The 14,796-nt window shown below is 44.0% G+C and overlaps 1 protein-coding gene across 4 annotated transcripts in view; it reads left to right on the top strand.

Moving 5' to 3' along the window:
• Positions 1-14,796, top strand: part of LOC127952205 (gastrula zinc finger protein XlCGF7.1-like) — a 119,454-nt gene that overhangs the window by 33,237 nt on the left and 71,421 nt on the right. For all 4 annotated transcript variants that reach the window (XR_008152845.1, XM_052550619.1, XM_052550618.1 and 1 more), the window contains exon 3: positions 14,449-14,657. Coding sequence is in view for 3 of the 4 variants with exons in the window: in XM_052550619.1 (XP_052406579.1) it covers positions 14,600-14,657 (58 nt within the window). In the remaining variant the exon portion in view is untranslated. The remainder of the gene's footprint in view (positions 1-14,448; positions 14,658-14,796) is intronic.

Raw genomic sequence — 14,796 nt, 5'->3', positions numbered from 1 at the left:
TAGCCGGATTAATACGTTCATAAAACACGGGTTTAATCTTGGAGACATGAAAGGCAGGGTGTATCCTCCTGTACGCTGGAGGTAGTTTGAGGCGGACTGTCACCGGACTAAGGATCTTGGTGATAGTAAACGGGCCAAAGACAAGCTAACTGATGCTCCTATCAATTTACAAAACTCTTTCCAAAATTTGGATATAAATTGAGATGCCATGTCAGAAACCACCTCTACCGGGAGGCCATGAAGCAGAAAGACGTGATTTAGGACAGTGACCACTATCTCCTTGGCTGTCTGTAATTTGGGCAAGGGAATGAAATGTGCCGCCTTCGAGAACCGGTCCACTACGGTCAAAACGACCGTCATGCCATTAGAGGGTGGGAGGGCGGTAACTAGTGCGATGTGGGACCAGGGTCTCGAAGGGACAGACAGTGGTTGGAGGAGCCCATCAGGAGGTCGGTTAGATGACTTACCACTGACGAAAAATGAGCAAGCCAAAACAAAATCACGGACGTCACAAGCCATACGTATAACTAACCCATTAGTTCGACTTATCCCTGGATGACAAGCAATGTTAGAACAGTGACCCCACTGAATGACTGCAGACCTTAACTCCTCCGGCACAATTAAACAGTTCGGTGGACAACCGGACGGCGGCTTTACCCCTTCTAAGGCAGTCTTGACCTTCGACTCGACCTCCCATACGAGTGCTGAGACCACTACTTTCTCAGGTAAAATACACTCGGGAGTCACCGGGCGGGCGGAGGGATCAAAGAGATGTGATAAAAAAATTGGGTTTGACATTTTTGGAACCCGGGCGGTACGATAAAGTAAAATCAAAGCGACTGAAAAAAAAGCGCCCACCGAGCCTGCCTGGAATTGAGTCTTTTGGCAGTTCTGCTGTATTCTAAATTCTTATGATCGGTCCAAACAATGAAAGTTACCCCTGAGCCTTCCAGCTAGTGACACCACTCCTCTAAAGCTAATTTGACGGCCAACAACTCTCTGTTTCCAATGTCATAAATGCGTTCAGCAGGAGATAATCGATGGAGAGAGAAAAAAAAACCTTACGGGAATCTGGAGATGGCCAATCTATCACAGCCTTAACTTTGTCAGGGTCCATACGTATTCCCTCGGACGAGACAATATTACCTAGGAAGGGAACAGACTGTACATTGCATACGCATTTCTCCGCCTTGACAAAAAGACATTCTCAAGTAACCTCTGGAGCACTCGTCTGACGTGTTGAACGTGTTCCTGGAGAGATGAAGAAAAAATCAGTTTGTCATACAGGTAAACATATATAAACTAGGGATGCACCGAATCCAGGATTCGGCCGAATACTGGGCTTTTTGACGGGGTTCGGTTTCGGCCGAACCTTAGTTTTTTTTTTCACAGAACCGAACCCTAGGCTTGCGCTACGCTGGTCAATGTCACGCGGCCGTTGATTGGGTGAAGGTGTTTATATGAGGAGGAACAAGGCCCGACAGTTCGCTCTAAACTAAATTGTTCAGGAATCTTGAGCGGCTGGGACGATTTATACCGTAGCAATACAGAGCCAGCCAGACATATCGGGTGCTGACGTGGAGATAAGCATTTTTTTTCGGTGAGCCTTTGATTCCTCTTAGAGAAGATCCACTTCAGTGGTGGAAGACAAACCAGCAGCGATTTCCACTGCTGGCAAAAATGGCAAAAATCTTCCTCTGTGCCCAGTGAAAGACTTTTCAGTACTGCTGGGGACTTTCGTTCCCACACTCGCAACCAGCTGTCACCTGTTAATGCAGAGCGTCTTGTTTTAAAAAAAAATGAAACTCATTTCATGTGAAAGATTAGAGGATTTTACATTAATTTAATTATCCAGGAGATGTGTGTGATCTTACGTAATATTTTTCGTAATATTTGGATACTGTTCTAATTGTAGCCTATCCTACTGTTATAAACGAAAACTAAACAGCCTACTATCCATGTTTATTGAGTTGATGTTAGATTAATTTCAGTTAAGTCACCAAACATATTCTGATTTTTAAAAAGAAAAGAAAAACACTTTTATTGAAAGGTTTTGGTTGTTTACTTGGGTAAGCATAAGTTTGGTAATTTTCAAAAAAGTTTTTCTCACTTGTCATCCTGGCATAATGTTGCCTATTCTTTTTTCTTTTCTTTTTTTTTACAGTTAAAATAAAATAAAATGAAAAATACATTGCAGTAGACGTTTTTTTACTTCATTAGTGTGTTTTACTGTGATAATGGAATAAGGATGCGACTAGGATTCGGTATTCGGCCGAACCCCAAAAATCTGGATTCGGCGCATCCCAAATATAAATTGATCTACCATATATCTCAACACGTCATTAACGAGTGCTTTGAAAACCCCTGGCGAGTTGGAGAGCCCAAACGGCATCACCAAGTATTCAAAATGCCCTCGAGGGGTATTAAAGGCGGTTTTCCATTCATCCCCCTTCCTGATGCGGACCAAATGATAAGCAATACGCAAATCCAATTTTGTGAATACGGATGCTCCCTGTTACCTCTCAAAAGCTGACACATGAGTGGTAATGGATAGGTGTTCTTTATCGTAATGTTGTTCAGCTCTTGGTAATCAATACAAGGTCGCAGAGAACCATCCTTCTTACCCACAAAAAAGAATCCCGCCCCCGCTGGAGAAGAGGAAGGGCGGATGAACCCAGATGCTAAGGAATCAGAAATGTATTTCTCCATGGCCTTCCTCTCTGGAATAGAAAGAGAGTATAATTTGCCTTTCAGGCGGAGACCTACCTGGCACTAAATCTATGGCACAGTCGTAGGGACGATGCAGAGGAAGAGAAGCAGCACAGGACTTACTGAACACCTCCTTCAGGTCCAGATACTCTGCTGGCACGTTTGACAATACCATGTTCTCCTTCTGAAAGACAGTGACAGGGACAACAGGACAAGCAGAAACCAGACAAGACTCATGACAACTTTCACTCCACAATGTGACTGAGCTGGAACCCCAATCCACTCGTGGATTATGTTTCATTAACCTGGGGTGATCTAAGACAATGGGAGCTACGGGGGAATCCATGAGGAAAAAGGATATGGTTTTACAATGATTGCCAGAAGTCAGCAGAGTGATGGGTTCAGTGTAGTGGGTGACGTGAGGCAGTTCCTGGCCATTGAGTGCGGTGACATGGATGGGAAGAGATACAGGCAGGACGGGATTGTTCAGGTGATGTGCAAGGAGTGAGTCGATGAAATTACCTTTTCCTCCAGAGTCCAGAAGGGCGTGACAGTCGTGTGTGATTCTTCCACCGCAGTTTTACCGGAAGGAGAGTCGATGATGTTGTTGAGGGTTCGTGGTCATCGATGGGACCGACTGCGTTCTCTCGAATCGAGTGGCCCATTTCCGAAGAGATGGATCCTTGATCCTTGATGGCGCGTAGGACTGGTCTGTCGACCCAGACGATTAATCCGGGCATCAACTAGTGTGTTTTCGTGTTTTCGTGTTTTTTGTCTTGTGAGTCGCAGTGTTTTTGTACGTTGTCGTCGCGTCTACCTGTCTGTAAGCGCAAATACAGTCGCGAGTTTCTGCTCGATGTCGGCAGAACAGCATTTTACAGTTAAACTCCGCGCAAGCGGAACAGCTGCAGGATCTCGATCTGCTACGGAGGCCTTCACCATCACCTACCCCCGCTACTGCATCTCGCCCACAGCGGAGGCGCCACAAGCGGCGTGAGAGGAAGCAGAAGAGGGGGAAGCGCGGAGGTATCCGGGCTAGGCTAACGGCTAACCCACACAAGCCATCTGTCCCCACCATGGTACTGGCTAACGTACGCTGGTTGGACAATAAACTGGACTACATTCGTTTACTACGCTCAACTCAGAGGACTGTAAGAGACTGTTGTGTTTTTGTGTTCACGGAAACATGGCTCAGCAACAGCGTTCCAGATGGCGCTATTCAGCTCGACCAGCTGACGTGCTATCGAGCAGACAGAGCTCTCGTCGGGGGAGGAAAAACCCGCGGCGGGGGGCTTTGTGTTTACATCAATGACGCGTGGTGCCGCGATACTGTTGTGATCAGCAAACACTGCTCAACCCTGGTGGAATTTATGATTATTAAGTGCCGGCCGTTCTATCTGCCGAGGGAATATACTGCTATACTGCTCATTTCAGTGTACATTCCCCCATTCAACATCACCAGCAACAGGAACGAAGCACTTAATGAACTGTACCAGCACATCAGTGAGCAGCAGACAGCACACCCGGATGCTTTTCTCATCATAGCTGGGGATTTCAACCATGCTGACCTTAAGAGTGTGTTTCCAAAAATACACCAGCACATCAACTTTCCAACACGAGGTAATAACATTTTGGACTTTGTTTACACCACACAGAGAGGAGCTTACAAAGCCCTCCCCCTCCCCCACCTCGGAGCCTCAGATCACATCACTGTTATGCTAATGCCTGCATACAGACCACTCATTAAAGTCGCCAAACCAGTTTACAAACAGATTAAAGTGTGGCCAGAAGGATCATCAGAGATTCTTCAGGACTGCTTCAACACAACTGACTGGGACATGTTTAAACAGGCTGCCACATGCAATAACACCACTGACCTCCAGGAGTACTCCGAGACTGTCACTGCCTACATCAATAAGTGTATTGATGATGAAACGATCACAAAAACTATCACTGTCCGGGCCAACCAGAAGCCATGGATGACAGGGGAGGTATACAGACTCCTGAAGACACGGAATGCTGCCTTCAGAACTGGAGATGAGGTGGGCCTGAGAACAGCTAGGGCCAACCTGTCCCGCGGCATCAGAGAGGCTAAGAGACAGCACTCCAGGAGGATAGCTCACCAATTCAGCAACAGCAGAGACACTAGGAACCTGTGGCAGGGGATACAGACCATTACGGACTACAAGCCCCCACCACGGACCTGTGACAACAACATCTCTCTGCTGAACAAGCTGAACACCTTCTTCGCTCGCTTTGAGAAACAAAACAGCACCACTGCACAGAAGACTCCACCTCCTCCCGGCGACAAGGTGATGACTCTGACCCCAGACAGCGTGAGGAGATCCTTCAGCAGGATCAATGCCCGCAAAGCTCCGGGTCCTGACAACATCCCTGGGCGTGTACTGAAAGACTGTGCAGCAGAACTCACTGATGTCTTCACAGACATTTTTAACATCTCACTTAGTCAGGCTGTTGTTCCCACATGCTTTAAGTGAAAGTGAAAGTGAAAGTGAAGTGACATTCTGCCAAGTATGGTGACCCATACTCAGAATTTGTGCTCTGCATTTAACCCATCCGAAATGCACACACACAGAGCAGTGAACACACACACACACTGTGAGCACACACCCGGAGCAGTGGGCAGCCATTTATGCTGCGGCGCCCGGGGAGCAGTTTGGGGGTTCGATGCCTTGCTCAAGGGCACCTAAGTCGTGGTATTGAAGGTGGAGAGAGAACTGTTCATGCACTCCCCCCACCCACAATTCCGTCCGGCCCGAGACTAGAACCCACAACCCTTCGATTGGGAGTCCAACCCTCTAACCCTCTAACCATAAAACTACCACTATCATCCCAGTCCCAAAGAAGCCATCTCCATCCTGCTTCAATGACTACCGTCCTGTTGCACTTACCCCCATCCTCATGAAGTGCTTTGAACGGCTAGTCATGCACCACATCAAGATTAATGTTATCTGTATGCACCGGGGTCTGAGAGTAACGCAATTTCGATTCTCTGTATGTATGTACTGTACATGTGGAAATTGACAATAAAGCAGACTTGAACTTGAACTCGTAGGGCTAGGTCAATGAGATCGTTGAGTGTGGGGGGCAGCTCGAGGAGGTAGATCTCCTTTAGAACACGGTCGGCCAGGCCATGCAGGAATCGATCCCACTGCGCCGCCTTGGTCCACTGGCACGCGGCCGCCAGGGTGTGGTACTGAATGGAGTAATCCGTGACCGAGGAGATCCCTTGATGTAGGTCTGAGAGCTGGTGAGCCGCTTCTCCGAGAGGGTGTGGAACGAGGCGCAACACGGATGTTGGTTCTTCCACACCACCGTCCCCCATAGGGCGGCCTTGCTGGACAGAAGAGTTAGCGTGAGCACCACCTTCGATTCCTCGGTGGCGAAGGAGCGGGGCTGTAAGGCAAAGTGCATGGAACACTTATTTAGGAAAGTTCTGCAGAAAGCTGGCTCACCGGAGTAGTTTTCTGGCGCCGGAAGTCGCGGCTCTGGCCGGAAGTGATCCTGGGGGGTCTCCCGGGGGACGGGTGGTGCAAGTGGTGCGATGGGCGCAGTAGGAGAGGTGAACTGATGGATCTGCTGGGTGAGCTCGGACACCTGTGCCACCAGAGCTTGGATAGCGCGTCCAGTGTTAGAGATGCTCTCCTGCTGCTGATCCCTGTTGTTGACGCTGTGGTGAATAAAGTCAGTTAAAGAGGTGGTGCTCGCTGCTTCCATTTTGGGTGAGAACGTTCTGTGACGACTGGGTGAAGGAGGAGCTGGAAACAAGTGCGAGTTAAACAATTTAATGAAAACCAAACAAACAAACAAGAGTACAAAACAATGCTGGGAAGACGACAATCCAAGATGGTGGGGAGACAGGCCCTGTGTGCCATTACACCTATGGAGAGTCCCCATAAACCATTTATACCAACATGTGTGTGTGTGTGTGTGTGAGAGAGAGTGAGTGTCATGGCGGCGGCAGGCTGCACTAAAAATTTAACATCTACACCCGTTGTAGCTGCCGGCGAAAATGCAGAAAACAGCCTGTTATGTTAATATCACCACTCACAATGTGCTTGGTTTCAACCTTGAAGTTTGCATCCAGATCTGTTTTAAAAAGCGGTAAAATCCGTAACTTCGGATGGCGAATCCATGACCCGACAAATGTTTGTCCTGAAAGTAACCACCTCACCTGGGCAAACTTTGAACAGTACAATTGCCCACTTTCTGACCAAGAATGCTCTCTACCCAACAAAACGGACGAACTCCTTCTGCTTTCTCGGACAAATAAGGATTTCACACACTCTGCTGCTCTGTGTTTCACGGAAACCTGGCTGAATGACACCATACCGGACAGCGCGCTCCATCTGCCGGACTTTCAGCTGTTTAGAGCGGATCGCGAATCAGAATCGACTGGGAAATCGCGCGGAGGCGGGATATGCTTTTACATCAATGAACGGTGGTGTACAGATGTAACTGTGTTAAAGAAGACGTGCTGCTCAAATCTCGAAACACTCTTCATTAACTGCAAGCCGTTCTATTCGCCACGGGAGTTTCACTCGTTCATTCTGGTCAGTGTTTACATCCATCCTCAAGCGCATGTGAGCTCAGCTTTACAGAAACTCGCTGATCAGATCACAGAGACAGAACAACAACACCCGGACTCTGTTTTAATCATTCTCGGGGACTTTAATAAAGCCAATCTGTCCCGTGAACTGCCAAAATACAGACAGCATGTTACATGTCCCACAAGAGACAGTAATATATTGGATCACTGTTACACCACAATAAAGGATGCATTTCACTCTGTTTCACGAGCAGCTTTGGGACGTTCTGATCACCTTCTGGTTCATCTTATACCGTCCTACAGGCAGAAACTAAAATCAGCTAAACCTGTATCAAGGACTGTAAAAAGATGGACTAATGAAGCAGAGCAGGATTTACAATCTTGTTTTGACCTCACTGATTGGAGTGTTTTTGAAGCTGCTGCCACCGATCTGGATGAACTCACAGAGACCGTAACATCATATATCAGTTTCTGTGAGGATATGTGTATTCCTACAAAGACTCAACTAATTTACAATAATGACAAACCGTGGTTCACTGCAAAACTCAGACAGCTCCGTCAGGCCAAAGAAGATGCTTACGTGAAGGGGGACAATGTCTTGTATAAACAGGCTAAATACACATTGGAAAAGGAGATCAAAGTGGCAAAGAGGAATTATTCTGAAAAAATAAGGACTCAGTTCACTTCCAACGACTCCGCATCAGTGTGGAAAAGTCTAAAGAAGATCACCAATTACAAGACACCACCCCCCAGCACTGTAGAGAATCAACGACTGGCAGACGATCTGAACGAGTTTTACTGCAGGTTTGAAAGAACACCCATCACCTGCCCTGAACGCCTCCCCACAAAACCATTCACACCCTTCACAACTCCTGCAACCAGCCCTGAATGCCTCTCCAAACTACCGTTCACACCATTAACAGCTCCTGCAACCCATCCTGAACACCTCTCCAATCAAGCACTCTCACCATTCACACCTCCTGCATCCCCCCTCTCAGGTGGGGCACCTGCAATTCAGATCAGCGAGGATGCGGTGCGCCAGGTCTTCCGGAAGCAGAAAAGGAAAAAAGCACCAGGCCCAGATTGTGTTACACCAGCCTGTCTGAAATCCTGTGCTGACCAGCTGGCCCCCATCTTCACACAGATCTTCAACAGATCGCTGGAGCTGTGCGAAGTCCCTTCATGCCTCAAACGTTCCACCATCATCCCCATCCCTAAGAAACCCAAAATTACAGGACTAAATGACTACAGGCCTGTGGCTCTAACGTCTGTAGTCATGAAGTCATTTGAAAAACTGGTGCTGGCCCACCTGAAGGACATCACTGGGCCCTTGCTGGATTCTCTTCAGTTTGCCTACAGAGCAAACAGGTCTGTGGACGATGCAGTAAACATTGGACTGCATTATGTTCTGCAACACCTAGACAGACCGGGGACTTATGTGAGGATCCTGTTTGTGGACTTCAGCTCGGCCTTCAACACGATCATCCCAAACCTCCTCCTGCCCAAACTAAATCAGCTCTCCGTGCCCACCTCCATCTGTCAGTGGATCAACAGCTTCCTGACAGACAGGCAGCAGCTAGTGAGGCTGGGAAAATACACATCCAGCACCCGTACAATCAGCACCGGAGCTCCCCAGGGCTGCGTTCTCTCCCCACTGCTCTTCTCCCTGTACACCAACGATTGCACATCTAAGGACCCCTCTGTCAAGCTCCTGAAGTTTGCAGATGACACCACACTCATCGGCCTCATTAAGGATGGTGACGAGTCTGCTTACAGACAGGAGGTAAAAGAGCTGGCTGTCTGGTGCAGTCTCAACAACCTGGAGCTTAACACCCTCAAAACAGTGGAGATGATCGTGGACTTCAGGAGAAACCCCCCTGCACTCCCCCCACTCACCATCATGAACAGCCCTGTGACTGCAGTGGAGTCATTCAGGTTCCTGGGCACCACTATCTCTCAGGACCTGAAGTGGGACATTCACATTGACTCCATTGTGAAAAAGGCCCAGCAGAGGTTGTACTTCCTTCGCCAGCTGAGGAAGTTTAACCTGCCACAGGAGCTGCTGAAACAGTTCTACTCCACCATCATTGAATCCATCCTCTGCACTTCAGTAACTGTCTGGTTCAGCTCAGCTTCTAAATCTGACCTCAGAAGACTACAGAGGGTAGTCCGGACTGCTGAGCGAATCATCGGTTCAACTCTCCCATCTATTCAAGAACTGTACTTATCCAGAGTGAGAAAAAGGGCTGTCAAAATCACTTTGGACCCCTCACATCCAGCACACTCCCTCTTTGAACTGTTGCCATCTGGTCGACGCTACAGAGCACTGAGCACTAGAACAACCAGACACAGGACCAGTTTCTTCCCTCAGGCAATCCATCTTATGAACAGCTGACAATAACGGCGAACACACTACACTTTATATTTATATACACACACACTTTATTTATCTAACACACATACTTAGTATACACTTAAATTTTGCACACAATATATATGTACATACATAACTTCATTTTGTAATATACCTGCCTACAATTGTCATTTGTATATTGTCATTCACTGTCTACATATTTGTATTTTTTATTCTTTTATTATGTGTTTTATGTTCTGTCGCTGTCATTCTGTTGTACTGCGGAGCTTCTGTCACGAAAACAAATTCCTTGTATGTGTAAACATACCTGGCAATAAAGCTCATTCTGATTCTGATTCTGATTCTTCTAATTCTGATTCTGAATGGATGTGCTTTCAGGCACAGGAGAGAGAGTTCAGGAAAACCCTAGATGTTAAACTAATTAATGACAGACAAACAATACTTTTCACTGGAATAAACCCACGTCACTGGACTAAATTATAACCATCTTATTTGGAGTATACTACAGAAATAGATCTCACACAGCAACTCACAGAGATGGGAGACCATTAGGAATACCTTTGGTAAAATACACCCTGAGAATCCTTCAAAAATTCCCTCTCTGTAAAGCGCTCTCACTGAGGCCCGACTCAGAGACGCTCACTGAATGGATAAATCAGCAGCTGCACTTCGTACGGGAAACCATCCATCCAGCAATGAAGCGACTAATTCCAACAGTATGAGAGAACCCAGAGTGGTAAGTGTTAAAATAGGAATTTATAAATGAAGACACAAACTCGTGATGTTGTCTCTGCGTCAGTCTGTATGGGCTGTGTGATGTCTCTTTCATCAACAGATATTACTTATAAATAACAGAACTTTGAATAAATGAATACATCTGTACATTAAATCACATCAATATGCGTCTGAAAACAATAATACAAATACATCACTTCTTCTATAACATTCATAACGTAACACCCTTCCATCTGTGTCCTCTTGCAATTGCAAAATGAGTTATTTCCTCGTGATGACAATACAGTTATTTTGTGTTTAACATCAATTTGTTCTTCAGTAACATTTTCCACTTTTCATGAGAGAGATAACTATTCAGAGTCCAAATCTTGAAGAAACACTATTTCAACAGTGTATTATAAAGCATTGAACTCATTATGAAATACACACAAAAAACATGAACTTCATTACACATAACTTTCAGTTGACATTGTACAACTATACTCTTCTGTTCCACTTAAACCACTGTGACACATCTCATTTAGTATTCTCCACCCTAATGGTTAGCATGTTAAGCATGCCGATTAGCATAGGTAACATTACAGTCTTTGTTTGCATCAAACATCACACCTGGAGCAGTGGGCAGCCATTTATGCTGCGGCGCCCGGGGAGCCTTCGATTGGGAGTCCGACTCTCTAACCATTAGGCCACGACTTCCCCAGAAGTGGTGTTGTTATGATTAGGGATGTAGAATAAGGTCATATTGAATATGTGCTTTAATAATCAATATGTTAATAATAGACATGTAGTAAGCAAACAGTTATACTAGGTCCCTATACTAAAGTGTTACAGACTAGATTTAAAGTCAGCTAATTTTATCAATCACCTTTATTTATATAGTGCTTTAAACAAAATACATTGCGTCAAAGCACTGAACAACATTCATTTGGAAAACAGTGTCTCAATAATGCAAAATGATAGTTAAAGGCAGTTCATCATTGAATTCAGTGATGTCATCTCTGTTCAGTTAAATAGTGTCTGTGCATTTATTTGCAATCAAGTCAATGATATCGCTGTAGATGAAGTGACCCCAACTAAGCAAGCCAGAGGCGACAGCGGCAAGGAACCGAAACTCCATCGGTGACAGAATGGAGAAAAAAACCTTGGGAGAAACCAGGCTCAGTTGGGGGGGCAGTTCTCCTCTGACCAGACGAAACCAGTAGTTCAATTCCAGGCTGCAGCAAAGTCAGATTGTGCAGAAGAATCATCTGTTTCCTGTGGTCTTGTCCTGGTGGTCCTCTGAGACAAGGTCTTTACAGGGGATCTGTATCTGGGGCTCTAGTTGTCCTGGTCTCCACTGTCTTTCAGGGATGTAGAGGTCCTTTCTAGGTGCTGATCCACCATCTGGTCTGGATACGTACTGGATCCGGGTGACTGCAGTGACCCTCTGATCTGGATACAGACTGGATCTGGTGGCCACGGTGACCTCGGAACAAGAGAGAAACAGACAAATATTAGCGTAGATGCCATTCTTCTAATGATGTAGAAAGTACGGTGTTATGTGAAGTGTTTCCGGTTCCAGTTTACCTAATTAATGCAGCCTAAAAATCCTTTAACGGATTTGGATATTAAAAGCATATTAGTTTATATCTATATTTATATCTAAAATCAGTTATATAATAATTAATATATATAAATATAAAAATTGTATTTGGACTAAATGGAAAGGGAAAAGCAATACAGATTAAGCCCTCGGTTAACTGTGAGTTGGTCAAACTAGTTCATTAGACTAGACTAGTATTGAGACTAGTTGAGATGTAAATTGATATTTCAGAGATGCTCCACAGAACTTTCTGGATTAATAATTGTGTGTATGATTGGTCCAGGTGCTACACTATGTATGCAGTATCCCTAGATCTTTAATCTTCTACTTTCAACGATGAAAGTTTGGGATTCAGCTCTTCAACATCAGTTTCACTCATTTTCAGACTAAGGCTCAAGGGGAAATGATCAGACAGAAATATATCATTGCATATTTCACAACTTTGCACATATTTCAGATCCTGTTTTAACATGAAAAAATAGTCTAATCTAGACATGTGATTGCTGCGCTGATACGTGTATCTTTCTGATTCTGGTTCATGCTTTTCTTTCCAGACATCTGACAGCTGCAATATACTCATGAACCTAGTCAGTCTTTTTCTCCGTGGCTTATGTGCTTTCTTCACATCCTGGTCATCAAGTGTTGTGTTAAAGTCTCCACCAAATACAGGCCTGCATTTAAAAGCTTCCGACCCACTTCTTAAGAAACTGGAGAAAATCTTTATCATGAGATCACAGATTAGATGGTCGTCGTCAGAATGGTAATAGACACTCACAAAAGTGTACTTCTGATTGTCAATCTCAGCATGAACCCAAGCGTAATCTCCACCCTCACAGATTGCTTCCAGACGTTTGTGTGGTTTGTTAAACAGACTGGAAACAGCTCTGCTTCTTGAACTGAAGAGAGTCAAATACATCGTCTTCCTCTCCCTTTTCATTTGCTCTTTGAATTCCTTATCCTTCAGTGTTTCTATGTCATATTCCCCTCCAAAGGCCTCAGTGATTTTACGAATGTCTTTCTCACCAATATGAGTCTCTTGCAGAAGCACAACGTTGTATTATCCAAAGATTGCCAGTAGAAATTCTTTTTCATTTAGTCTTGTTTTCAGACCATGAATATTCCAGGACAGAACTTTGAATTCTGATTCCGATGCCATCATGTGGAGGAATGTTGTCTTGTCTGTGAAGTTTACTAAAAGCAAACACATGTTAAATGACAGAGACATGTTTTTCTCCATTTAGACCAGACCTGAGCCACTCACTCCATTCACATTTAATTTATTACATTTATTTATGTGCTGCATGAACCTGCAAATTCAATAAAAAACTAACAATGTGTTTGAGTACAAACTGTCCAGTATAAAATGCTTTTAAATATCTGGCTAAAATGCTGCAACACGCATTAGCAAACAAGCATTCATTTTTTTATTAATTTAATTTGTAAGTCACTTTGAATACAAGCGTCTGCTAAATGATTAAATGTAAATTTAATTAATTTATAACTCGAAAGCAGCTATGTATCCTGGGGGATGCAAACATAAAAAAAATAAATAATAATAATTAAACTAAAGTAAACGCTGTATTAATCTGCTGAGCGATGAACAAGCTTTTCATTTCTAAAAACTGTGGTGAAATGGTTCTTCTTTCTGAGTTAACTTTAGAAAATTGATCCGTCTCTTTATCATTGTGTAAAACGTCTGAAATGTTGCATTAATATCTTGTGGGGTATGGAAAATGTTTTCATTTTTAATTATAGGTATAAGTGTTTTTACTTAACTTCATGTAAGCAAGTTGCCTAGATATTTATATTTTAATGCAGTTGTTCATTGTTAGTTCATGTTAATGTACAAGTCAGCAAGTCACTGACAGATTTTTCCCCCAAATGAATATTTATTGTTGTCAGTCACTTTAACATTGTGTTGAACATTAACACTGCACTGTGCTTACATACAGGTAAATGAAAAACTTAAATAAAGATGAAGTTAAAATATGTTATAACAAAAGTTACATAACTATACTGTACTCAAATGTAAAAAACAAAAGAGTTAATTGTCAGTGATCTACGGCTCTGTCTATTAAATGCCGTTTCATTTGAAGTGATGGTGATTTAGGGGTAAACACGGAACCAGATTTACTGACTAGATGTGCATGATCATATCATTAGATATATCACCCAGCCATAGTCCACAAGAACACAAGTACAAACAAGACCGCATATTGAGAAATGAAAATCTGGCAACCCTGATCACTAGTAAGCCTTTGGCTGGAATTTTTCCTGGGATCTGGCAACACTCATTCCTCATTCAGTCAGCGAGTGTTGAGTCTTCTGAGGAGAGATGAGCAGCTCACCGTATTTCTCTTCTTTACTTTAGAGAAAGTTTATTGTTTTCATCAGGTTCAGGGCTACTTGTGCATCTTTTCTTGCTTCTTTCTACAGAAAGATATATATAATATAGTTTTTTTTTTTTTTTTTTGGCAGATACATTACTCCTCCCTCACAGTAGTTGGGATGTATTGACAGCAATAAATGTAGGACTATCTCCATAAGTTTACAAGTGAAGACAAGCATCAAATCATCAGAAGAGCTGAAATCTGTAAAGACTGAGTTTATTAAAGAGTACAGAGAGAAGATGAGCGATCCAGAGCCCTGCAGAATCAAACACACTGAAGATACTCAAGAACAAACAGGTTGGTGTTTATTCTGAAGGCCTCCTTACACACGAGAAACACATGTTCATAATAGTAGAATAAATTGATTACAAAAATAAATGCATTTTATACAGATTGTAAGTTAATTTTGATGAACTCAGATAAATGAACAGTTCAG

This window comes from Carassius gibelio, chromosome B3 (assembly GCF_023724105.1).
Source record: "Carassius gibelio isolate Cgi1373 ecotype wild population from Czech Republic chromosome B3, carGib1.2-hapl.c, whole genome shotgun sequence".
Classification (NCBI taxonomy): Eukaryota; Metazoa; Chordata; class Actinopteri; order Cypriniformes; family Cyprinidae; genus Carassius; species Carassius gibelio.
Note: the sequence above shows the minus strand (reverse complement) of the source record. Positions and strands in the feature narration are given on the sequence as shown.